This window comes from Colletotrichum truncatum, assembly GCF_014235925.2.
Source record: "Colletotrichum truncatum strain CMES1059 chromosome Unknown Contig_0011, whole genome shotgun sequence".
Classification (NCBI taxonomy): Eukaryota; Fungi; Ascomycota; class Sordariomycetes; order Glomerellales; family Glomerellaceae; genus Colletotrichum; species Colletotrichum truncatum.
Window position 1 is genome coordinate 923,212 of NW_027222408.1, and position 25,068 is coordinate 948,279.

General features: G+C 49.4%; 8 protein-coding genes across 8 annotated transcripts; 2 read left to right on the forward strand and 6 right to left on the reverse strand.

Moving 5' to 3' along the window:
• Positions 1 to 690: 690 nt before the first annotated feature.
• CTRU02_214607 (uncharacterized protein) lies at positions 691 to 1,457 on the reverse strand (the record flags this gene model as incomplete). The annotated part of the gene is made up of 2 exons (XM_036727796.1): positions 691 to 1,320; positions 1,449 to 1,457. 2 exons carry the CDS (start codon positions 1,455 to 1,457, stop codon positions 691 to 693), a joined length of 639 nt encoding a protein of 212 aa, XP_036580325.1.
• Positions 1,458 to 2,695: 1,238 nt separating this feature from the next.
• CTRU02_214608 (uncharacterized protein) lies at positions 2,696 to 3,227 on the forward strand (the record flags this gene model as incomplete). Its single annotated transcript, XM_036727797.1, has 4 exons — positions 2,696 to 2,745; positions 2,810 to 3,017; positions 3,070 to 3,117; positions 3,174 to 3,227. 4 exons carry the CDS (start codon positions 2,696 to 2,698, stop codon positions 3,225 to 3,227), a joined length of 360 nt encoding a protein of 119 aa, XP_036580326.1.
• A 524-nt stretch (positions 3,228 to 3,751) lies between these two features.
• On the reverse strand, positions 3,752 to 4,462 carry CTRU02_214609 (uncharacterized protein; the record flags this gene model as incomplete). Its single annotated transcript, XM_036727798.1, has 1 exon — positions 3,752 to 4,462. The coding sequence occupies one exon, from the start codon at positions 4,460 to 4,462 to the stop codon at positions 3,752 to 3,754; it is 711 nt and encodes a 236-aa protein (XP_036580327.1).
• Positions 4,463 to 5,756: 1,294 nt separating this feature from the next.
• On the reverse strand, positions 5,757 to 8,699 carry CTRU02_214610 (uncharacterized protein; the record flags this gene model as incomplete). The annotated part of the gene is made up of 3 exons (XM_070206279.1): positions 5,757 to 5,830; positions 5,884 to 8,195; positions 8,263 to 8,699. 3 exons carry the CDS (start codon positions 8,697 to 8,699, stop codon positions 5,757 to 5,759), a joined length of 2,823 nt encoding a protein of 940 aa, XP_070060053.1.
• A 4,592-nt stretch (positions 8,700 to 13,291) lies between these two features.
• Positions 13,292 to 15,010, reverse strand: CTRU02_214611 (cyclopropane-fatty-acyl-phospholipid synthase; the record flags this gene model as incomplete). Its single annotated transcript, XM_036727800.1, has 3 exons — positions 13,292 to 13,586; positions 13,648 to 14,771; positions 14,888 to 15,010. The coding sequence occupies 3 exons, from the start codon at positions 15,008 to 15,010 to the stop codon at positions 13,292 to 13,294; spliced, it is 1,542 nt and encodes a 513-aa protein (XP_036580329.1).
• Positions 15,011 to 16,220: 1,210 nt separating this feature from the next.
• Positions 16,221 to 17,711, reverse strand: CTRU02_214612 (uncharacterized protein; the record flags this gene model as incomplete). Its single annotated transcript, XM_036727801.1, has 2 exons — positions 16,221 to 16,710; positions 16,786 to 17,711. The coding sequence occupies 2 exons, from the start codon at positions 17,709 to 17,711 to the stop codon at positions 16,221 to 16,223; spliced, it is 1,416 nt and encodes a 471-aa protein (XP_036580330.1).
• Positions 17,712 to 19,582: 1,871 nt separating this feature from the next.
• On the reverse strand, positions 19,583 to 20,953 carry CTRU02_214613 (RTA1 domain-containing protein; the record flags this gene model as incomplete). Its single annotated transcript, XM_036727802.2, has 4 exons — positions 19,583 to 19,957; positions 20,107 to 20,480; positions 20,547 to 20,682; positions 20,735 to 20,953. The coding sequence occupies 4 exons, from the start codon at positions 20,951 to 20,953 to the stop codon at positions 19,583 to 19,585; spliced, it is 1,104 nt and encodes a 367-aa protein (XP_036580331.2).
• A 1,310-nt stretch (positions 20,954 to 22,263) lies between these two features.
• CTRU02_214614 (ion transporter) lies at positions 22,264 to 24,493 on the forward strand (the record flags this gene model as incomplete). Its single annotated transcript, XM_036727803.1, has 4 exons — positions 22,264 to 22,400; positions 22,457 to 22,591; positions 22,653 to 23,476; positions 23,526 to 24,493. The coding sequence occupies 4 exons, from the start codon at positions 22,264 to 22,266 to the stop codon at positions 24,491 to 24,493; spliced, it is 2,064 nt and encodes a 687-aa protein (XP_036580333.1).
• Positions 24,494 to 25,068: the final 575 nt, after the last annotated feature.

A 25,068-nucleotide genomic window follows, 5' to 3' on the forward strand; every position in this document is an offset into this window, starting at 1 on the left:
GCTGTAAATGTTTTTTTCGTGCTGTAGCTCAAGCTTGTAAGAAACAGTAAGTTCATAATTGACCTTACTCACTTTGACAGAGTTCCGATACTATCAATCATCATTTAATGTGAAAGCCACAGGAGCCGCATATATAATTGCGAAACAAAGTGATTCGAATCTGCCGAGCATCATTTGCGATGTCGGTTACCGTCTGGTCACCTTGATTCGTGAACAACAGTCGTAATCCATTTGATAAGAGTAAATCAAGCTTTTTCAAGACCTTTCAACAGGCTCTTAAGGCTTCGTCATAAGTAGATAGCTTTTGTGTTTTGTTGATTTGACCCGAGTTGGAGAAGTCTATGCCGCTATCAAGTTTGCCACCGAGAATAACCTGCGCCTGAAGGTGAAGCCCAAAATAGACTAGTACCCTTGGCGCACGAAATAATCTTTTTAAAATAGAATACTAGTGGGTTGACATTGAAAGTTTAGGATAACCAATGTATTGAATTACTATGACCCTACTGAGAAAAGTACATAACCATAAAGTAAACACTACCCATTCGGATCCTGCAGTCGGTCCACGTTGCTGAGTTGGAACGGAATTAAAGGCAAATCTAAGCATCTCAAAGTAGACTACAAGTGCAGTGTTGATTTGGTCTTCTTCTCAAGCGCCCAACTGCATCATGTCGTTCCATCAATTCAGGTAGTTCAGATGAAAGTACCGGGTCCATGACAAAGGGTGAGAGGGAACTGCGGCTTCTGGCATAATTCGATAGAGCCGCTAACCCAGTCGATACCTTTGTAACTTCCAGTGAGGTGAGAATCGGCCTGAAAGGTCCCAATTTGGGTGAAAGATCCGGGGCAGCCAGACATAACTCTACCGATGCGGCGAGTCTTACGGGGCCTTGTTATTATAGTACCATGGTTTCCCTTAGTAACGGTTCCCTTGAATGTAAGTTGAGACGACGTGGTCCACTGGCGGCTATAGTTGATGCCAAACAGACTCTTAGCCGCGTCTTTGGCCCAAGTGAGATCAACGTTACCGTTGACCGAAATGGTGTTGGAGGTTGTGTAGCCGCTGTAAATGGTAGCATCGCCTTGTCCATAAACAGGAGACATCTGAACGTCCCAGCCGATGAAGTCGTAGGTCTTGTCTGTAACCATGGCCTGGGTTTGGCTGCAACTGAATTGGCGTGTTTCAAGGTGAGATTCCGTAAGGTTTACTTCCTGGTTTTTGAGGGAAAGCTCCTGGAAGGTCTCATCGAGTTCCGGGGCGTCAAGACGAACACCCTGCGACTCAAGAAGTGTGCGGTAGGTATCCGCATCAGCGACCTCCACTAAAACCAATTAAAGATTAGCTATCGAATAAACCGTAGAGGTTGTTGCTGGTTTAGCCAGGTAGGAGGGGTGATAATATTCGGTCAAAATAAGGACAAAATGATGTTAAAAAAGGCTTTTCAACTTACTCTGGCCATTACCTCCAATCAGAACGACTTCGTAAGGCTGTAGAGCACGCTCAGCCGTCCAGTGAGTGGTGTTGAGATTGAGCTCCGGAACGATTGGAGCAGCGCTTACAACCGACAGCAGGAAAAACTCAATGAAACGGGTGGACAACATAATTGATAAGGAGATAGGGTTTTTTTGGAAAAGTAAAAGATGAAGATGGATAAAAGGTAACTTTCTGGATTGCTACTGATGGGAATTCTAAGTGATCTTATACTGAACTTGTCTACGACTTCTGCCTGATTTATGGAACATTTGACTCGAACTTGTTCATAACTAACTACACCGCTTGCATCGCGGCATCTATTGCCGAAGCCATATCTGGAGCCTCTCGAACTTGGAGTTGATAATCGTCAGTTCTCCGTCTGGGGAGTCACCATCATGTAATTTATGATTACCAATTGACAAATCCCTGTTGTTTCTTGACGACCGAATAGTTTGCTGAGCTTGCTAACCTACGAAATGTACACAGTATAACTTGAACTGTCTCACAATTTGATTACGAGGAGTTTAACATTTTGCTGTCTTCAGTCACACATATGCCCCGCAACGGCTATTCGGCATTTATGAGGCGTCATAGTTAGGATCTCTATCGTTAACACGAGTAAGCATCTTTTGGAGTGGAGATAGTATAACCGTAGATCGGTTCAAACATACAGGGGTTAGAAGGAATGTAATTTGGTCTTAAATTAAAAATTGTATAGTCGCGCCCAATATCTGTCGCTCTATGGCTCGCAACTAGGCTTGGTCAAATCGTGTGATCATGTTCACCACGTGTTGACGTCTGATCTTACTGCAACAACACGAGGCAGTGGCTCATAACGAATTATGATATGCGAGATATTGCCTAATGGGCCCAAAGACATTGGGGAAAGCTCCAGACAGGCCGGCATAGGCGGAAGACAATTTCTCCTTTGTTTCGCCCAGGGCCTACGATATCTCCTATGCTGTTTTCAGATTAGCTTGAGAAACATATAGGAATTGATGCCTTCGTTTCAAGCAGAACATGACATTATGATTGTGTGATTCAAAGCTAGATCCAGTCTTCATTTGAGGGGAACCGCTTGATTAGTTTGTGCTGTGCACATTTGAGAAGGTGCACGTATGTTGGTAGTTTCGTCTATAAAGACCTAAACATTCCTTCGCGGTTTGAAAAGCCCTGAGAGTTTGACTTGAATATTCATACCTCAGTATCACCAACTTCATTACCATGTATTTTCCCAAAGTCCCAGGTTTTCTCACCTTTCTTATCGCTACGGGGTGCGTTGAATACAATCCGATTCCACAAGCTCTCTATTAATGCTCTGTTTGACGTTTATGTTAGGGTATTCGCCGGTCTTCACGAATTTGCCATCTGTGTACAGAACAGGCAGGAGCAGCCAATCGGTGGCACGCCTTTTAGTGTTAGCTACTCGTGGGCCAAGTCATACAGCATTGATCAAAGCGCTACAAAGTGCGCCTGTGATTACTACAAACACCGTAATACTGGCAATCAGCAATGGGATAAGTGCCCTGACTGCGTGTTTGATCCAGTATGTGCTGTTCTGTAATCTCCTAGGCAGCGATGTCTAACAAACTACAAAGAACCAACTCGTGTGTCACTCGGCTGGGAAACATATTGGTGGAGATGAGGTAAGTCTTACTATGTATAGTCTCGAATGCGTTTTGTACTAATTAAGATTATGTAGATGACCTACTATTGCTCCAAGAAGTGCAATTCTGAAGGTGCTGAAGGGAGCTAAATACTGAGCTTTACATGTACTCACCGCGATGATTTTGCATCGCCTAAAAACGTTATATGATTGTATCACAAAACACTGCCAGCCGACCAAGTTTTTCTATTATTCGCAGTTTAGAAGAGTTCCCAAGGACTGCTGCAGTTAGCGCTGGGTGGCAGTGACCCCAGCAAGAGATTCTGGCGCCATTAGCTCGTATCAAGTTCGAAGTCTACACTGTTACCGTTAGCCACCTGATTATGAGGAAGTCTGCCAGCCGTAGTGGGCAAGTTCATAAAGTTCCGATTTCCATAAACTAAGCTGTGGTATAGTACAGATAATGCAATGCAAATAAGCTATTAGTTAACCCCTTGCTTAACCCTATCAGAAACGGAGCGGAGAGAGACACTTATGTGAACATTTTTCTTTCTTCTCTCCCTTGGTGGTTATCTGTCATTTTGGTCGCTTAGAAGAGAACCCATATTGACAGATCTGCAACATTTAGATTAGACCTCTGCGAATACGTACAACATCGATATTAATTGTTCTGGCTAATATGTGCAAAAACCCAAAATTGGGTTTCCATCATCATCTATTGCAACCTCACGTCCAGCATCATCTGTCCAAGTCACGCTTCCATTAGGATCTATCCTCATATATAGTCTTTTAATGGCTGGAATCTGGTGAGGCTTGATGTGGTGCCCATCAATATCATAGCGGCCGTCGACCAGTTCCTCCATTCTAGCCATTCTGCCCTCTATAACTCTCCTACCGTTCAGGGTAAGACGGTCTAGCACTAGCCTTAGCCACTCCGCGACATTATCGTGGCCAGCGGTAATTGCTTCATCGGCAGGAGTGCGACCGGCGAAGTTTTTCCTGGCCAGAAGGACAATAGCCATCATGCATTCGGGGATATATAGAGGATTAACATCTTCGGGCTCGGGCATATCTTCATCCACAGGGACATAGACGTCAGAGCCAGATTCATCTGGAAGCTGATTCATCTGCGGAAGGCAAAGGAACCAATACCAAGCAGCATTGACAACACCTAGACGGCCGGCGCGAGCTGCAATATGGAAGACGGTATCACCAGCCTTGTTGCGTAGGAAGAAAATGGCCTTGATGCATGTCATATACCACTCGTTAGGGCGCCAGTCCCTCCCGAAGCTTCTTGCGATGACCTTAAAGCCCTCAATATTTCCAGCAGCAGCAGCAACGTGAACCGCGGTATCGCCTGTAACGGGGTCGGTTACCCAGCGCATTAGATCATGGAGTTCAACGTTATCAGGCAGGCCCACGTAATCATAGCCTAACAAAATAGACCGCGCTTCTTCCTCACGGAAGAGGTCGAGAAACTTGCGCGAAGCCTCAGGGTCGAATCCCTCTGGTGGAGGTGATCGAAGCAACTCCACCTCGTCTGAATCACATTCGACCGCATCAGCCATGGTTTGTAATGTGTGGAAGGTCGAAAGAAGGGTGAAGGCAGAGCAGAACGTTGAGATAGCCGAAATACTAGATTATGGCAAACAGTTGGTTTGGGTGTGATTGAACGAGATTGAGCGTTGTAGTTGGAGAGATTGAGGTGATTCAGTACCTTAGTGAGATGCTCCACATAATGAACGTAGCAGTAGGCGATACTCTATTCGCCAGGAGGCACAAGAGACAGCTGCCGAATGATTGGACACAGGATGCCATCTTTTCAGCTTCCAGCTGACTTGACCCTTGCCATTATGACTTATTGCATTGAGGCGATGAAATGTGATGTAAACTGTTTTTTATTGGAGAACAAGACCAGAATTAATAATGTTCCGCCATTATTATTCTAGCTGACTTATCTGCCAGTTCGGAGGTTCGCAATGGCTCTCGTGCTTCCACTCTGCTTTCTTCAAGTCAAGTACTTATCCAGCGTGATCAATGCCATCTCTTCAAACATCACATCCCGCCGAATTCTGCACACTGCTAAGCTGCTGCTTTTTGAACCTTTTCTTTATATATAAGTCAAACTCCGAGAAGTATCCACCATATCAAGTGTGGTGCAGCGGTATTGGTGTCAAATTATAAATCTCACGTTTAATCACCATTTCTCCTCGCACTAATCACCAGCGATAGAAAGGTCAAAGTCCACAAATAACTCAATGACTTACATAGCTTATATAGCTTACTGCAAGAGCTCCTAAAAAGGGCCACCGTTGGCCATGAATGAACGTTCAGGCCCAAGACCACCATATCCAACCAATAACTGACTTAATGATTCCTGGTTCTGCTGCAACCTCTGCCTGTCTCGTCTCCCAGGCGTCCCGAATTGGTTCTGCCAACCTCCGGGGAAAAACAAGATAAAGCTCTGGGGCTCCCTTTATGCATGATGGGTGAGCTCCATGCCTGAAAAGAGCAGTCGCAACCTGAGCTAGAAGTTGAAGATGGACCGGGGAAGTCTCTATCAGATAGTCATTCCTCGCTCTCAATGTATGCTGGGCAAACTCAGTAAGATGAAGAGGAGTAATCCGACGCATGTTTGCGAAAAAAGTCTTGCATATCGTACTCCCTTTATATGGTGCATTACAATTTGCACCATGTTGCAAGAGCTTTGTCAACATAGTTAGGTATACGGCCGATACCCTCTGCTCTAATGGCTGTTCTGATAAGTGAAAAAGTCCATCGACAAGGCTTCCCCACCGAGCGTCACTGGCTGAAGTTTCATTGACATCGGCACCGTGGCCGATGAGCAAGTCCAGAATCCTCTTTTGTCTGATAGCCCATGTAAAACTCATACCATGCTCCACCAGGGAAAGACTAAGCATTTGTAGCCAATTGCCCCAAATCGAGCCTTCTATACTAAAGATGTCTTTCATTCTGACCTTGGATATAGGAGGCCCTCCAGTTAAACGGCTGTTCCTATTTTCCTGGCGATCTTCTCGCGGTATTCCCCACATCAGAGCCATGTAGTTGGTACCTTTAGCTGGAACTTTCAGTCCCTTGTCTTGCTGTATTCGAGAACCCCGGTTAGGGTCTGTACCCCGAACGAGAAGTAGGGATATAACTTCAGTAATGTCTGGGCTATATTCGTTCACAGGCTTGAGACTTTCCATGACTGCCTTTACCAGGAAAGCGCCGTTCACGATATCCCGTGCCCCAACATTGCATTCCCGGTGCTGCGTGAGGTATTGAGACAGACCACGGGATATGACAAACTCAATAAAGTAGTCAGGATTCCATGGGGGTTGAATGTCCAATGAATCTGCCATTTCCTCTACGACGTAGCGTAGATCATCCACTAGCTCAGCTTCGGAATCACCAGACTCCAGCTCGGCCTGATAAGCGTAGAAGAACGCTTGATCCAACACTCGAGACAATTCACCAGAGCGTTTGAAGTGTTCCTTTCGAACTGGCATTGATTTTACCAGTGCAACATAAGCTCGAAAAATAACAGTTCTTGCTTTAAAGTCCGTTAGGCGATCATTGAGAAACTCGGTCATTTCTCTGGTAAGAAGGAAGTCGCGAACTGTGCGGTGAAGAAAGGTCACACGTGGACCAAGATAATCGCTTGCTGCATGATCAGCTTGAATTTCAAGAAGACCTTTACTGCGGCCATTAATTCGTCGGATCATCTGCTTTCTTCTCGTGAAAACATCGTGTTTATCCATGGGTTCAACGGGAATATGCAAAACATCCGAGACGTCTTCCGTACAAGATTCAATACAGGAGTAGAGCATAATGCTAAGTGGCTCTTCAGCTTGCAGTGCTATCTGAAAGAATTTCGCCATTTGCCGGTGATAAAATGGATCAATTGAATTCAGTATGTGTTTGAAAAATGCCTCAAGATCCTGGGGGAGCTGGCTTACTCTCCGTCGTAGGGTTGAAACAGCGTCACCATTTGTCACACCTTCGTGCACTGAACGAACAACCAGAAATACCCACAAGAACACACCTTGTGCTTTTTTGGTAATCTCATCCGCAATGGAGTGTTGGTCTTTAGCGTATTCTATCCAATTGGGATGTTCTTTCAACATGCTCTTGGTGTAACTGCGAATGTCGTCCTGGGTCAAGTCTTGAAGTGCCAATTTCTGCAAGCTCGATTTCCCATAGGCATCTTCAAAGATGTTCCACGGCCGGCTGGAAACACAAAGTTTGACATTAGGCGAAGAAGCAAGACGGGCGAGAATTTGGATCAGCTTCTGATGGTCCCCGTCGTACTCGTCGAGCCCGTCAATGAAAAAGCAGAATCGCAAGCTCAAGTCCTCGCTAGAGACTAGATGACTGGTGATCTGATCTAGCTCATCCATCAACCAATTCCTACCGTCTTCACTTGATAAAAGAGAAGAATCGTTCTCAAAATGGCACAAATCATCAGGAACAACTTTTGCAATAATCTCGGGTAATTGTCGAAATATCTCGAACAAGAGAGACCTCAGTAATCCGTTAATGGACTTTTGTAGTCGTGTGCCTGAGCTCCAAAAGTAGTGGCATGCGACGATGCACTCCTTAGGTTGGGACCATGTAGAGAGTAGATCCGATGTATGTGGGTGACATCCAAGATACTTCATGAGAGTTGATTTACCCGACCCTGCTTTTCCAGATATCCAAAAAATGCCTTTCCCCGACTTAAGCCAGTTGGACAAGTTACGGTTAGGAGCTGGTGCGCTTGTCTGTGCATTGGTGCCCTTGAAGACCCAGTTGAATGTTTTTTGATGTGCTTCTACTATGCTATGGCGACGAGCCGTCATGGATCTGAAATTTAGGCCGCGAAGGAATTTCTGTTGGAGGGAAATATCTCTTGCATTATCGATAATATCAAAGAGTTTCTCGTGGAGTTGTTGAAAATCTTTCCAAGTAAAAGCTGCTGTGTCCGACGGGGACTCTTTCGTTATCGAAGATTGATATGCGATATTTTGAATAGCCTCTGAAATTTCTTCCAGTTTCCCAGAATGATTCGACTGTATTGACAGCATAACTTCCTTCAGAGCCCGTAGTTCTCGTAGGGCGCTTGATTGATTGTTGCTGTGAGACAGTGAGAAAGGTCTAGCAAGAGGTTTTCAACTCGCAGCTCTTGGAAATTTCTGCTTACTTGGTGATGGCAACAAGATGTGCTATGAGTTCTTGCCGGTATTCTTTGAGTTTCAGCTCCACATCTTTGACTTTTCGCTTGCCCCAAGTTGCTTTAAGGGCCTGGTTCAAACTCGCAATTCTTCCCCCAGGTGTCTGGTACAACCCATTCAAAACTCTCTGGAGCTCCAAAGCCGTACTCTTACACCTCTCTGAAAGCTTCTTCAAAGCACCTTCTTCTTCTATTCTATGCCTTGGTTTATCTGCGGCGTCAGCCGCATCATCAATATCGTCCACCAAGACACAGAGATGGGAACAAATTTCATCGAGGGTTTCGTGCTCTTGAGTCAGCCCGCTGGAGGATACATATATCTCTCGACTTGTGGCCACTATTTTCGCCCCAAACTCAACAAATTGAATTATGGCAGCCGCTAAACCGAGCGCTGCGAAGGGATCCATAGATTACGTATCGGATTAACGACGCCTGGTAGAGGCTTTATCATTAAATCTTTTGGTAGAATATCGTAAGATAAGGCAGAGGTTGGGCGTCAGCTATATACTTGCCACCTGCGGGGTAGTTGTCAGCCTTACTTCATATATTTATTTTTTATGCAGACAGATCGAGTTTGATTGAAGGCAAATTTTGCTTGGCTACATGGTACGAATATTCAGCTCGCCATCTGATAAGCCACAAATCCCGCAAGATGGAGGGGTCCTTAAGGCAACCACGCAGCCACCAAGAAGTGAGTCGCCAGAGTTGATTAGCCCAGAAAGGGCCAACAATAGCAAGCTTTTCTCATATTTTAAGCAGGCATGAGGTTGGTATAATCACAAATTGATTACCATATCGGCTACCCTCAACGCAGTTCGCAGCTATTTAAGTATTTGACTTGTGCGCAACTTCGATAAATAGTTACAGGGCTTTCTTTCGAGGCAGCTCCTGGGACCCTTTTGTTGTTGCTACGTAAGCTATACTAGATGATGCTAGGAAGTAAGACGCCGAGTCTATGTCTAATATCTGAAGGCCGTTAATACCCGAGGCTCACCTGCTAATATCCCCTTCTTGTACCTTTTTCGAGAAGCACAGTAACAGTTGTGGCGGTAGTATTGCCAGGGTGGGGAGCAGCAGTAGTAGCACTAGCATTGTCGTACGTGTGCATACGTGCGTAAGGCGGCCGCAATCCCCTTACCCACCACCCGCTGCGCTCGGCAACGGACTTTGTAGCCGTCAAGTGGCTTTTCCGGACAGGCATTGCATGCAGGAGTCCGGATTCAGTCGTTTTCAACCCCACGGATATTGAACCTCGATTGCGATTACAGTATGAACTTCTATGTATATCCGGACTCAAGCACATGGGAGGGATAATAAAAACTAGAACTTACCTAGGTACTTCCTGGTTGGGTGCATTTTCGTTTGGAGACAATTGAGAGAGAGGATACAGAATTTACCGACCGGTCTTCAAGGTATACCAACACAAGAGACGTATGCAACCTTCGAAGTGGGCAACGCCCATCCCGAACCCTTTAGCGCAACTCTGGGGCGGGTTCTAGCTCATGCGGCGTACTCTCGTAGGTAATACCTCGCATGGCTGCCTTGCCTGGTCAGGCTGCCCATAATCCTCCCCACTAAAACTTATCAACAATGTCTCGTTAGCTGCTGGTATGTTCCGTCATGCGCAAAAGGCATTGTGGCGTAGTATTATGCGCTGCTTCTACTATAGTTGTGGGGCAGATCGATCGCTTTTGTTGGCTCGTGGGCATTGAGGTGACATCTCGTATGTACTTCTTTCTGTTTCCGCTTAGGGACGTGCTATGTATCTGTACTAGGCAGCCAGAAGCTGATGATCGATTTGAATGGTTATGGCAACTTGGCAGGCGTAACATTAGATGGTCCAGTCACTCCATAGGCTTGTATCTCAAATATCCTCTCATTTTCTCCATTCATAAACTCAAGTGGTGTTAAAGGAGGTAATATGTCCTTCTTATACATATGTCAAGGCTTGTTCCTTCAACTATGCATCAATGTGACCGTGAAAGGATTCTAAAGGTCCGTATGAGATAACCAGTCATTCTAAACATTATAGAGCATCTTTCAGCGCTAAATACGGACAAGAGTCAGCGCCCAGAGACACCTGTGGGTGTCTCACTTCAAGATGATTTGCTTAGATGTGAATTAATGGCCGTCATTCACAAGCGCATGACTGGCAGGATACTTCAATATATATAACCTTGCTGAGACCAGTGGAAGGTGTATCAAGCTGGTAGGAAAAGTCATGGTTTTCGTCTTTTCACAAGCGGGTTTAAACCTTTGATCTGTCCAGCTGAGGCTGCCCGAGAGGTATACAACACCTGCCGTGCTGTGCTTAAAAAGAAGGACTACCTGCGACCGAAATTGAACTGCTGCTTGATCTATGTACTGAGGCAGCTTATAGATTTAGTCGCGATTATCTAACACTGACACAGCTTTGCTGGCATTATGGCAAAATTCCTCCGAGTGCTGTGACAATCCTTGGTAGTTGCTTCTGTGACAGAGTGTAAGAATTTACACTAAAGTTTAACGTTAGACTGGGAAATGCCAGCTTTGACGCCTTGTAAGGAAGTCTTCCGTTGGGAAAGACCTTGGATAATATGTTGTCTTGAGAGGTATTATTGAATAAAGTACTTGTTATTTAACCCCTCATATTGAGCTATAGCTGATAGTATTTAGAGCTAGTTTGTAAACCTGTTGTAAACACCCTTATCCCTGATTTTTGGCATCTCAACTTCGGGAGCTTTGCCTCAAGTCTTGTTTTGTAGGGTATTCTTTCGGTATGTAGTCGATCTTATTTTCTGTTTTCTTGCTAACCCGAGCTTCTACAGAGTCATCTACAAGAATTGGCCGACTAGGCAAACGTGGGCATATCGTTGATCTGACCCCAAACAGCAACCGTGGCCACAGCCTTATCCCAATACATCTCAACTAACGACGGCGCATCTGATAAAAGAATGTCATATCTCATGGCAACAGAGATTCCTACACTTTTAGAGCGACTGATAATCCAAGATAGCCTTATGTGAGAGAAGTTTTGAGATTGCTAGTTTAAACAGGCAGGATTCCGCACTGTCCAGGACCAGCTATGTGACTATCCAATGCCTGAGAGAACACTCGCGTAGTGTAATACCAAGGTGTGGTATCTCGGTTCGCCTAGCACAGCTGTAGATATGCACGCCGTGAGCTAGCGAAGGAGCCATGGCACAAGTGCTTTGCGGTATTAGCCATGCCTATTCATGAATATACCAACATTAGGTGGACATTCTCCAGGAATCGAGAGCTTGAATACTTGCTGTAAATAAAATAGCATGCCGTCCCCCATTGAGTCCTGTGAGCTGTGTATCGCATACGCCTCCATTTTGTGGCTTGGCGCACGTCGTCTGCATATCTCTTGGCAGTCTACAGTTTCTTCAGTCGACACATTCTAAATCAGTCACAGAGCGCTTGTTGCAATTGAGGGCTTCCTTTGAAATTTCTTCTTGGTGGTTTAATGACGAGATATCACCACATGTGCTGCACATGATTTAAGAATAAAGTAGGTAGGGGTGACGATAAAGTCTGGATCTGAATCGTGATTTTCCGGGGCCGGTTTTGGCAAACCAGTTTTGTATACACCCCATATGAATATGTAGGCTGTCAGAGGCCGCTGCACAATTTGAAGAGATCGAGTAGAGGTACCAAGGTGACTGCATTCATCCCCAGTTTCGCAAGCCCTCATGAGATATCGACCCCCTTGGAATATATAAAGGTGTATCTATGCGCTAGAGATCGGTGGCAGACTCAATTGTTGCTTAGGACGTCTAAAATTGCTAGAGTTGCTGTAGTTTTGGCTATATTACAAGTCTAGAAAACATTCTGGCCCAGCTTACATGGATGGCTTTCAATAAAGGTTCACGAGTGTCAAAAGTTTGCGCTTTGCACGGGGAACGTCGGGCCATGGAAGGTACAGGACAATACCTTCAGAGTTGCAATTACCTAGGTAGGCTAAGTTCGCAATTAAGCTTTTAACTTCCGCTTCGCCAGACCCTGCACAGTTCTTAAATTAAAGATCTAATATAGCCAGCCCCCAGAAAGGATCTCCCAATAAGAGATGAACTTTACTTTTGCAATCCAGGTAAATCTATCAAGTCCTACGGTACTCCTGAGACCAAAAAAACGTCCGGTTTCACAACGAACCAACGATCAACGCCGCCTGCATGACCTCAGTCCAAGACGAACACAGAACTCGATCCGTGTTTCCCTGGCTTAGATACAGCAGTTCATGAACCAATAGCTTGATCCTAGGCTGGCGGCATGAAATGCGTGCGTGCGTGCGTGCGATCGTGTCGCGGACTGGGAAATCATGCCTAGTCTCGGAAGACACTAATCGACACGTCCTCAAACCTCGCCCTCTGAATGACCAACAAGTCGCAATGAAACTATATTTCAAGAACCTCCTCATTCTCTTGTTACGCGCCTTTTCGTTGCGAGCTCCTTCTGTAGCCAGCTTATCAACTCCCAGTCAGCGCCGAAGACTCCCATTACTCGAGCAAGCAAAGACTAAGCTTACCATACCTTACGCCATTCACTTATCTCACTGGCCCAACCAGGAATTATAAAGACATCACTAAAAAAGGAACACAGAACGAAACGCAGTATTTGCGAAGCAAAGTGATTCGCATTGAGACCAAGTAGACTTGTTAAAAAAAAAAAAACATGGTCACGAGGCGGCGCGTCGCCGCCCACAGCTCTCTATGCAACCGGCGCCAATTCCATAACCCATGCCATGCTATATCTCTCGTTTCAAGCCCAAAACTTTTAAAAGTCCCGATCTCATAACAATGACCAAACGTGGATTAAACAAATCCCCGCCTTCCAGACCCCTCGCTTTTTCTTTTCTCTTTCCATAGCCCTTCGACTCCAAGTCACCGAGTCCAAAAACAAGTATTAAGAAAGAAAAAAAAGGAGGAAAAGGGATCTTTCCGATTCATGGACGCGTGTAATACCAACAGCCGTCTTCCGAGGCATGTTGATTCATTACTTATTGGGCGAGGACAGCCTTGCCCTTGGCCTTGGCCTTGGCGAGGGCGCCAGAGAGACCGAACTGGGAAGCCCAGCCCTCGATACGGTGGGTAGCGTTCAGGTTCTTGACGACGACCATCTGGAAGCAGGTGGCGCTGCCCTGGCGGGAGGCGATGGTGGACCAGGCGAGGAACAGCTCCCAGATGCGGTACCAGCGCTGGCCGTACTTGGCGTTGATGGTCTCGGAGTTGCCGAGCCAGTTTCTGTACCAGCGCCAGAGAGTGCCGGAGTAGTGGACGCCAATGGTGTCGACGCTGTAGGGGGTTGTTGTTAGTCATCAAATCACTTGTGAGCGGCTGTGGGTTCTCATCTTACCTCTTAACCTCGAATCCGGCCTTCTCGAGACAGCTGATGTAGTACCAAAGAGGAGTGGAGGCATCGGCACCAGGGAAGATGTACTTGTTCAGGAAGGTACCCCAGATAAGATCCTCGTATTGCCAGGGTCTGCGGAGACCAGAAAGCTGAACGAACATGGAACCGTCATCCTCGAGAAGATCGTAGCACTGGCGGAAGAAACCGGTAAGACGCTTGATACCGACGTGCTCACCCATCTCGAGCTGGGTAATCTTGTTGTACTTGCGAACGGGAATGTCACGGTAGTCCATGCAGAGGAGGTTGCTCTGGCTCTCGGGGATGCCGGCGCGGCGGAGGGCGTCGTTACCCCAGGCGGCCTGGTTGCGGGCGAGGGTAGCTCCGGTGACGTGGGCGCCGTAGTTGACACTGGCGAATCTGGCGAGGGTACCCCATCCGCAGCCAATGTCGAGCATGGACTCGCCTTCCTTGAGGTCGATCTTCTCGCAGACGATGGCCATCTTGTTGTCCTGCATCTCCTCGAGGGTCTCCTCGCGGGTGATGTCGGAGAAGACACCGCTAGTGTAGATCATGCGGGGGCCGAGGAACCAGGAGTAGTGGTCGTTGCCAGTGTCGTAGGTGGGACGGATCTGCTCCTCATCCTGAGCACGCGAGTGGAAAGCGACGTCGCGGAAGAAGGTGAAGAGGATGAACTGCAGGACGGGCCAGGTGAACTGGAAGGTGGCCCAGTCGTGGCGGTACTCCATAACCTCGAGGCAGTCGCCGTTGAAGTCGACCTCGCCGTCAAAGTACATCTCGTAGAAGGTCTTGATGGGGATCTTGTTACGGCCGCGCCATCTCTGGCGGTCGGCCTCCTTCTTGAAGGTGATGTAGTGCTCAACAGGGCGGCCGGGGAGCTTGGCCTTCTCGTTCATGCGGGGAGAGTAGGTCGAGGCGACGGTCCAGACGACGATCAAGCTGGGGAGGAAGCAGACGAGGACGAAGAAGATGTAGGTCTTCAAGCCGCCGCCAAAGGTTCGGGTGAGCCACAAGGGGACACCGAACATCAGACCTCCGAGAACCCAGTTCGAAAAGGACTCATGGCCAGGGCCTTCAGCAGGAAGAGGAGGGTTGTTGATGGTGGGGTACTGAGAGGCGGGAAATGTTAGCTTCTAGTCGCGAAGAGACCAATTGAGCTCAATATATTGCCAATTGAACTCAAAAGGCAAGTGAAGCAAGTAGAGACTTGGCCGGTACTACTCACGTTGGTGGTCTTGACACCGCAGTCCTCGTTGGTGCTGAACTTGAGGGGTGCGGGAGCGGGGGTCTTGATGAAGGTAATATCTCCCTCAAGCTCCTCGCCCCGTTGACGCTTCTCGGAAGCCATGATGAAAAGAAGAAAAAAGTGAAGGTGCCTTTGTGGCCGTCGCTAGAAGCTGCGTCGTGAGAGTTGCGCGCAGTTTCAAAGACGACAAAGTTTCTTCACTTCAATTGAGGCTGGAACAAATTGTTGGTTGGAGAGGAAGCTGTGGCAGTGTGGACAGATTTAAGCTGGAGCTCATTCCGTCATTCTAGCCACGGCTGTGACTGGGGGGGGGTCTCACCGTTCCAAACGAATCTAACCAGATTGCGCGTCTTTCGGCGCCCGTATGGATCCACTTCAGTGGAGTTTTTTTCATGCAGGGGCAGCAAAAAAGAGGACTGGGTGGCACATTACTGGCCAGAGGGCCACCAGGGTACTGAAATCCCCCACTGCTACTACCTCCGCCAAGTTCGTTGAGGCCACGATGCTGCGTAAAAAGTCTTCACCGCCCAGCTCCCCTACCTGGCCTTGCCTGCCATCAATGTCCGTTTTGTCGCTGTTTGACAGGGTTCCAATGCTTATATTCTGATTGGATATATGTTTACGGATAATCTTAAGATTAGGGACCCCTATTTGAATCTGGCTTGTGACATGGGCATCTTTGGCCAGCCCAGCTTCAAAGCAGCTGCAGTTGGTTTTTAAAGAAATACAGCATCAACTCGCAATGCCGAGGAACAGTTTTTTGCAGTCTTTGTGGGGGTCTACGGAGGTGCAGAGAAGCTGCATTGTTTGTTCTCGTGTTCGGGACCCTCGGCTGGTCCGATAACAGCTCAGCATGATTTAAATCCTGTTTTATCAGATAAACCTGCAGGAAAAACACCAACTATCGCAAACATGGAAAGCGCCCATCCGGAATAGCTCAGCTCCGGTTCGGCTCCGGTGGGTAAACCCCGAAAGAGCGGGGCCGATTGGGGGACAAGCCTTTCGGGGTCCGAACTGAATTCCATCCGTTCCAGTATTTCGTCTCTATCATTACGTTGACGCCAAAAAATGTTTGCATGATGACCTGAAGGACATGAATCTTGGAGAAAAAATCAAACATGGATTTTGTTTTCAATGGGCGGGTTATATGTGTGATTAGAAGCATTCCGGCTTCGAGTCGACCAAGTCATTCATGGTCGTGGCCTATACATGTAATGCCAACTCCAAAACACCGCCATACCAGGCCCTTTCCAGTCCAGACCGACCACCGTACGCCCCAACCTTGTCATCCTTGTTCCATACCCAGCCGCCCTTACATCCACATCAAGTTCCGGCTCTGTCTCCGATTCTGCTGCCACAACGGTCTCTCCTCCGCGATATCAGCTCCATCTGCAGGGTTCGCACCCGCACCCGCACTTGAACTTGCACCTGCACCGGCACCGCCATCGTTCGTAGTTGCTGTACTGCGTCCAGCCACGCTCCCTACGCGTGTCTCATCCCCGTCGTTGCGGTTAATGGCGTCGTTGTAGCCCCGTGAGAAGTCCTCCATCTCGTTCCGGTGCGTCAGCGGGACTTCGTCTTCAATAGACCGGCGAGCTGACCCTGACGGGATGGCACCCCCTGGCACGTAACCTCCGTAGGCTGATTCGGCGGGCGTAGCAGGGACGGTGGCGGCTCTTCCACCCGTAATAGATGTGGTGGTGCCATGTGCGCCGGGCATCATCGACGGGTGTCCGTAGCCTGCCTGTTCAAACATTTCCTGGCCGGGGACAGGAGTGAATTCCCTCTGGTTACTGACAGGCCTGTTTACTAATTAGTATTTGGTTTTCAGAGTGATATGCAACGGCTGTAGAAGATGGGCTGGGGCGGGATCATACTTGACATAAGAAGGACCCTTGCCGAGGCCTGGACCAGTGCGCTTGTTGTTGCCGCGCTTGCGCTTCCGCATCCAAAGACCTGCCGAGATGAGGGCAACAAAGATTGCCGCACCGGTAACCACCCCACCGATAATGCCGCCGTTCCGTCGCAAAGCTGCGTCCTGTGCTTCTTGTGATGGCGGGGGAGGAGGGGCACTGCTTGCTGGAGGCTGCGACGAGGTGGGAGCAGCCGATGATGTGGGTGTCGAAGATGTGACCGAGCTAGAAGACGTCGAAGAGCTGGTAGAAGATGAGGAGCTGGAGCTAGAGGAAGCCGAGCTCGACGAAGAAGAACTGGTCGAACTGGAGCTTGATGACGTCTCCGCCTTTGTGACGAGACCCGATACCTGTGTAATAGACACTGTCGTGCTGAGTCCAGTGGCAGTGGGGACAACAGTGCTGCCCTGGGTCGTTGAGCCGCAGCCATATTGGTAGGCTCCTCCCTCATACGTATTTTTGAAGCAAACGTTGGAGCCCTGGCAGGTGAAAATGTAGGGATCGGTGACAGTTTGGGTGGCGCTGTTCGAGTCTACACAGCCGGTATAGACACCCGTTGTGCAAGCGACACCGTTCGGACAGCAGCCGATGGCCGATGCACTGGCATCCATGGCGCAATGAGATCCGGCAGAGCATGTTGCCGGTAGGTTGGGGTCGCCGTTGATGTAACCGCAGACGGTGTTAGTGCTGGAGTCCTGTCGTCTGTCAAGAGCGCCAAGCCATGGCATCGGCGTCGCAAGCGGCCAATTCAAGACGTCTAATGTTCGATATGCGACAACGTTTGTTTGCCGGGGCAAGAGAGCGCTCGCTTGTGTGAGGGTGAATATGCTGGAGAGCAGAAGAAAAGCGGCGGTGGGCGGTAGCCGAAGAAAGAAATCGCGGGACACCATTGCGACTGTGTAGGGGTGATTTTCACCCGGTATCGAATCCTCCCTGATAACTCTGTACTCTGGACGAACGATACCGTTGTCAAATAAACATACGTGATGTGGTAAATCCGATATGACGACTATGACGACGCTCGCGCGTTGAAATCCGTATAATTAAGAACAATACAGGATGCAAAAGAAAAGACAAAAGAGACTAGAAAAAGCGATGGGACGTTGAGAAGAACAAACACGGACCGGGGAAGAATAGGCAGAAGAAGAAAAAAAGGACGAAAGAGAGAATAGAAATCCTTTGGAGGGATCGGAGGACGAGGTGTAATTAGATCGGAGCAGGGACCCTGAGAGGGGGGGTGTTCCGGGGAGGGGGTCGACGCGAAGGAGGCTGATGCTGATTGGGAAGAGCTGTAGTTTCAAGGATCCTTCTACCATAGACATACGCTTTTTCGCCATGGGTTGAAAGGGCCAAGGAGATGCAGCCAGGCAGAATGACCACGCCTTACCATCGTATCACGACTGCAGGGCTGCGCGTGCCGCTTGGGGCGTGGGACAGGATTGGGGAGATCTTCGTGATCGTTGGAAACATTCTGCCGTAGCCATGGGAGAAAGCGGCGGCCGGGCCCAGTCCGTGCAGATCTGAGAACCCGAAAATTAGGAAACGGGAGATGAATAAGTCGGCCAGGTGCCGGCAACGAGAACAGACACAGAAAATATTAGGAAGACAAGAGATTTATGTCAGGGGAGTTGATAAAAGCTCTTCTTCTTTGCTCCTGCTGAGCTGACTGTCTAGCAGAGCTGATGCTTGCTCCGACTGAGCTGATCATGAGGCTGACGGCAAAATGATGGGGATTCCGTTGGTTCGGCAGATAAAAAGGCTAGTGAGTTCCTAATAAGGAGATGGCACTCCTTGTTAATGCGCTGTAGCATTCTCTGCATGGCTCCCGTTCTTAGTGGTGTACTTTGCATGGTCTGATACAGGCTCACGGCAGCGATATCTCCAAACCACATTTTACTTACCTGCTGGAACCATCGTCCAACACTCTCGAGCTTCCTTACCCCTTCGCCCTTATTTCAGGGCCCTTGTCCGGGTTTCTCAGCCTTTCAGAGGGGCCCAACATGCCAGTTTGGTCAGTTATGGTTCGGGCCTAAACTGAACAAGGGGGGACACGAGGAGAATGGTGGAGGGACATTTGAAGGAGCTGAGACCCAACGGGGGTGGAGTTTGAAGGAAGACGGTTTGCACGGCAGCGGTAGGGGCTGTCATGGCGTTCCTTCTCGCTTGTGTTTACTCTGCCACTCCACTAGCCCGGGCTCTGAATCCTTCGGACTTGGTTCTAAACACTGTACCTGCAGCGGCTACTATGTAGAAATTAGTGGGGAAGACACAGTGTCCGGGTCCGGCGGTCATCCGTTAGCGTCTATCGGGGTGTCTTTTTTTAAACCCGCGCTAGGTTCCGGGTCCGAGTGGATCCCCCCGTGGCGGTGCTGTCACTGGCAGAATAGGCAGCCAACATCCGGTCCATCAATGTGGACGGTACGATTCAAGACCTTTAAAGTAGGTAAGACGAAGAGGGAAACAAAAATTAAATCATTATTTCTCTTCCTAAATCTGCGATGGAATTATCTATTCTATCATTTGCTGCCAAGAAGTGTCACATCTAGGCCGACTTAGTATATCGCATCCCCCACAAAACCAACGCCTAAACTCACTTCCAGCTCGAACCTAAACAAGATTCGTAGACATTAATGCAGGTGTAAGACTCCCGGACGGTGTCACATCTCCGTCACCCAACGGTTCAAACACTCTAGCTATGCAATCACACGGCATCATCATCGCTCAGTTTACAACCCGCCCCCCAATAAACGTCACCACCTTACTAGACACGTTCTCTCCGCGCACCAGTGCGTTCGTCCGTGTCGTAAGGACTTTCTACCATCGATCTCTCCTCTAGGATGAAGACCTCGCTGCCTTGAATCGTTTTGCCGGCCTTTCTCTGCTTCTTCTCTTCCTTCGCGGCTTTCTTGGCTTCTTTCTTCTCCCGTTTCAGCTGCTTCTTCTCCTTTCTCGACAACCTGGGAAAGTCGCTGTTGTCGCCCCTGAGTACAATACCAGGGTGTACGGCATTGAGAAGCACGAGCGCGAGCACCATGGGCAGTGCGTCAAGTCCAAACGCGTAGTTCTCGTTGGTCAAAATAGGGTTGTCATAACTTGCACCAGGTCCGAACTCGACCAACCGAAAGATGATCCTGGTCTCCGCGGCTGTCAGCTCGGATCGTTCATCCCGTCATGTCAAACATTCGCCCCGCATGCTTTAAGGGAGGGGCCAAGACAAGACCAGATTGGACAGATGGGTAGAACGGCAGGTCGGGAAAAAAGAGAAAGAAAAAAAAAAAAACTCACAACGATGAGGAGTAAGACCGCGTACATCACCCACACCAGGGCCTTTACCCGTTTCATGTTGAGGTCGAACCTCTGTGCGCGAATCATCTTGAAGTAGAAACGCCCCATGAGTATGCAGAATATCACAACGAAGCCCAGCTGCAGCCCGCAGCCGATCATGTAGACTCGCTGCCCATTGCGCACGATGGGGTCGTCCGCCGCCACCTCCGTGTTGGACATCATGAGGCCGCCAGCGGCCTGCACGAGAAAACAGACAATGTCAATCGCCACGAAGATCTTTGTGAGCACTCTGGCCTTGATGCGGAAGACTTTTTGGTCGGGCAGGACGTAGTACACGAGCCTGGCTGCGAGCATGTATGCGAATGCATTGATCCCTGGTGTTTTGTGTGTAAGTTTTCGTGCTGATAAGAAAAGGGTTTCCGCGGAGAAAAAAATCTTACATAGCGGTGCGAGAAGGAATAGAAGCTGGCCGGCGATTGAGTAGCCCATCTGCTGCTGGTCACGCGTCCCCAACGTCCGGAGGATAAAGCCGGCCGCCTCCCATGCCGCGCCGACGATGATGACCCAACAAAACCTCTGCCGTGTGTTAGCGGAGCCACGACGAGAGGTAGTTGGCTGTCTTTCAAACCTTTTTGAAAGTGATGGCTTGGACAAGATGTACAATCAGAGAAACCCCAAAAAGCACAGCAAAGGCGAGATTGCCTTCGAAACTGGGGTCAAATGAATAGTAGGAGTTGCACGAGCCCAGTGGCACTTTTCCATACTTGCCAGGGACTGCTGTCGTGCAAGATGGGGCTGCTTGGGACGAAGTAGCGCTTGGAATAGAAGTGACTGTAGGCGTCGCCATGGTTGCTTGAATTGATGTGACGATCTTGTCGTCTCGTGTCGTCCGGTCTGAAATCCATCTGAAGTCGCTTCACCTTATATCCATTTTGGATTTCTCAGCATTTCCCAGCACACTGGTAACCATCGCGAACACGAATCGAGGCTCAGCTCGGCGACTTTCGTGGCTTCTCTGGTGGTATAGGAAAGCCAGAGAGCGCCGCGTCACCAAGCGAAGCCCCCGAATCCTACCAGACCCAGCAGCTACACGACGCCTACGAGGACCCTATTGGATGTGTCCGATTACCAAAGTCCCTTTCCATATTGCCGGATTTAGCGCTTGGTTCCTGGAGCTTTTCAACGAGAGAAGGTTTTTAAGATTTTTTAACTACGCGTCCCGTCCTTGGCGTAGGCGAATGGCTGGTATACGTTGCCATGAGGTCATTATGCAAGCTGGCATGCTGGTCTCGATTACGAATATTCAGAAGCCTGGGCATATTCTCGACAGTGGGTACCTGAGCAAGCAGATTTCCTATTTGGATATGTATACGAGCTGCGACTGGGCAGCTGAAGACCAGGTTTGGCCTGAAAAGGTTGACTCCGTTGAGAATGGCACTGAAAAACGTAAGATAAAGCTGGGATTCAGTGTCGTAACGAGCTTCATCGTAAGTATGTAGTAAGCATGAGAGCTGCTTGGCGGGGTGCTTGGTCGTTATTGAGCCATGGTCAGAGTTTTCAGACGCCCCAATACACGAGCTCATTTTTGACACGAGAAATCCATGTGGCTATTGTGCATTATTGCTTTTACTTCAACTCGACAATGAACAAATCGGTGAGATTTCAATCTCACTAATGAAGCTTGGTTTTTTTTTTTTATTCTTAGTACTACGTAGTGAGAGCTATAACGGCCCACCGGTAAGACGCTAAACTATAATGGGAGCAGATCAGTACTCCGACCAATGATAAGCAGCTCTTCCACCCCCGCGCGCCCCGCCTTGGTGTGTCGTTTCCACTATGGTGTATCCACTTTAACCCCTGTTCGTTGCGGCAACAACAGCAGGAAGTAGCAGCCACCGCCGCCATCTTCGTCTTCAGGGTCCTCAGGCTCGGCATCCTTCTTCCTCTCGTTTCCCGCCCAGCTCACTACCGTTAGTTGCTGTCGTCTGGACGCGAGTGTTACACGGCGTGTCAACGATTGCTTACCACCACCACCACAACCACCACCCTTTTTTCGCCCCGCGTCCGGCTGCTGACCGCAGGAAACCACCTGCATTTCGGTCTGTTGTGCTTGCTCGATTGACCAATCTGGTCTTGAGACGGAAAATAAAGCAAAACATGCCCATTCGCGTCAAGAAGAAGAACCTACCGCAGGAGCGGGACCTGAGTCCCGTGTCCATGCGCGTCGACACGTTTGAGCTGCCCGACATTGAGACGGATGACAGCTTCCGGGACGTGGTCAAGAAGATATCGGTGTAAGATTGGCGCCGGCTGCGGACCTGACAGACGCTCACTGACAGCCTCCGTGTAGATACATCACCGATGTCATTGTTCTGCCGAGCACCTTTGAGCAGCTGAGAACCACCGCGGCTGGTGAGTGCTTGAGGATCTTGGTTGATCATCTCAATGCCACTTGCACCAATCCTGCCATTGTAAACGCCCTGCTGTGAGTTATTCGCTTCGGTTGTCGCGTTCCATTGTTACATGTGCTAAGTTTCCCCCCTTAGCGCTCTCAAATGGCATTATGCCGTCGATGAGGCTGAATCCAACAAGGGTCTCTGCGAGGCCCGCGCCAATGCTTGCGAGATCGTCGCCTGGCGCTTCCTCACCCGGTTGTCGGAACGTGAGGCGGTCGACTACTGTCTCTACGAGATTCCTGACACCAAGGACCCGGAGACACCGCCGCCCAACAATGATTTGGAAAGCAATGAGAACTCACCTCTGCTGTCTGGTGGCAGCCTCTCCAGCCACAGCAACAACAGGCGTACGGCGGCCCGTCCCGGAAGCAGTGCCAAGCGCTATCAGCTCTTGTCGTCCCTTTCCAGGCTCACCATGAGCATGCACGCTGATGAGGATGATGACGATGACGACCCGACGTCCCCATTCATCAACCTGAACGCCCTGGAGATCGCTGCCGTCGCCGATGCCAAGCGCTTCCTCAGCCAGCATGTCGTGCAAAAAATAGTCACCGGAATCTGGAACGGCGACATCATCTTCTGGGATAGCCTCTCGGTCCACGCCGAGAAGAAGCCCCGTTTCTACAACGTCCACACCGCGGACATCTTCTCCCGTCTGAGGGTTCCCAAGTACCTCAAGGCCTGGGAAGCCTTCTTCTTCCTCCTCTTCCTGTGCCTGTACTACTCTGTTCTCGTCCAACAAAACACCGAGCGCATCACCCACAACGAAATCGTCCTGTACATCTGGCTTGCTGCTTTCCTCTACGATGAGCTGAGCGAGTGGGCAGACGCTGGTACCATCTTCTATGCCACCGACATTTGGAATCTGTTCGACATGATCATGATAGGCATCGGTATCACTTTTGCCGTATTGAGTAAGTTGGTCTCTTTCCCGGAGAAAGCACAGAAACTAACATGGCACAGGGGTCATTGGTATTGCGAACAACGACCGAGCAATCACTGACCTTGCGTTTGACGTCTTCGCCCTGGAGGCCCTCTTCATGGTCCCGCGAGTCTTCTCCCTCCTCAGCTTGTCGCCGTACTGGGGCACCCTCATCCCGTGCCTGAAAGAGATGAGCAAGGACTTCATCAAGTTCATGGTCCTCGTCGTCATCATCTACCTCGGCTTCCTCACGACCTTCTCCCTCATCGGCCAGGACACCTACACGTTTTCCCACATGACGATGATCCTGACAAAGATCTTCTTCGGCTCTTCCTACGTGGGTATCGAGATCATGGACGACATCAACCCCGTCTTCGGCCCGACGCTCATGATCCTCTTCATCATCCTCAGTTCCTTTTTGCTGATGGGCTCCCTGACCGGTATGCTGTCCAACAGCTTCTCCCGCGTCATCACCCACGCCCGCGAGGAGTACCTCTACGTCTACAGCGTCTACGTGCTCGAGGCCTCGACTAGTAACCGGCTCACGCACTTCTACCCGCCCTTCAACCTCGTCGCCCTCGTCATCTTCCGGCCCCTGCGCCTGTTCCTCCCCTCGGATGACAAGTTCCGCCAGGGCCGCATCATCCTCCTCAAGGCCACGCACCTGCCCATCGTCGGCATCATCCAGCTGTACGAGACGGTCCGCCGCCGCGTGCTGCCGGACGAGTACGCCGGCTTCAAGGGACCGCGTGCCGGGACGGGCGTCACCAAGCGGCGGTCCAAAAACACGCTGCACGTCAACCGTCCTTCCTCAGGCTACCGTCCCGCGCGGTCCCCATACCGCCACGACGAGACCCACTCCAGCAGGCCCCAGACCCGCGCTGCCGAGGTGGATGACATTGACGCCCCTTCCACCGTCGAAGTGCGCATCTCCGAACTCAACGACAAGATCGACAGGCTCACCGCTCTCGTCGAGGCGCTGCAGCAGCAGAAGCCCGAGACCCCTTGAGGTGGTCCCGTTGGGCAGCGACAACGTGTGTAGCCGAGACCAACCCCCCCGCGGGCTTGGCCCTACCACACCCAATCCCCGCAAAGTTTGGGCTCTATTGACCCCGATTATCCTCTCCCCTGGGCTTGATGCCAAGATATCGTGTGTGTGTGCATGTGTGAAAAATGTGAACCGGCCTACCTTTCTATCTTCAGTACATTTTGTGTGCGTCTGCAGTTTTTTCTTTTTTTGGATACGATACGATCGGAAAGCGTGCGATTCGGATGGATTTTGATGTGTTCATGCTCATACTTTATGTCTGGATGTACCTATGTTGGGTGTATGTAAATGGCCCGTGATGAACGTCTGAACTTTCAGTCCTCGCGAGATACTCTGCAAATTTATACTGACAGGTCAACCTTTAATTTCCCTATTCGCATCGTGAGTTGAATGACCATGTTATCGAGTCGCATTGTTGAAAGTCCAGTGTCTCGCAACTCGCAGCTACTATTTAAGCATCAAAACACGTCCATCTCCCAATGTAACAAACAAGGAAGAAAGCTAGCACAGCCGCACAACTGCGCCACACAATTCTA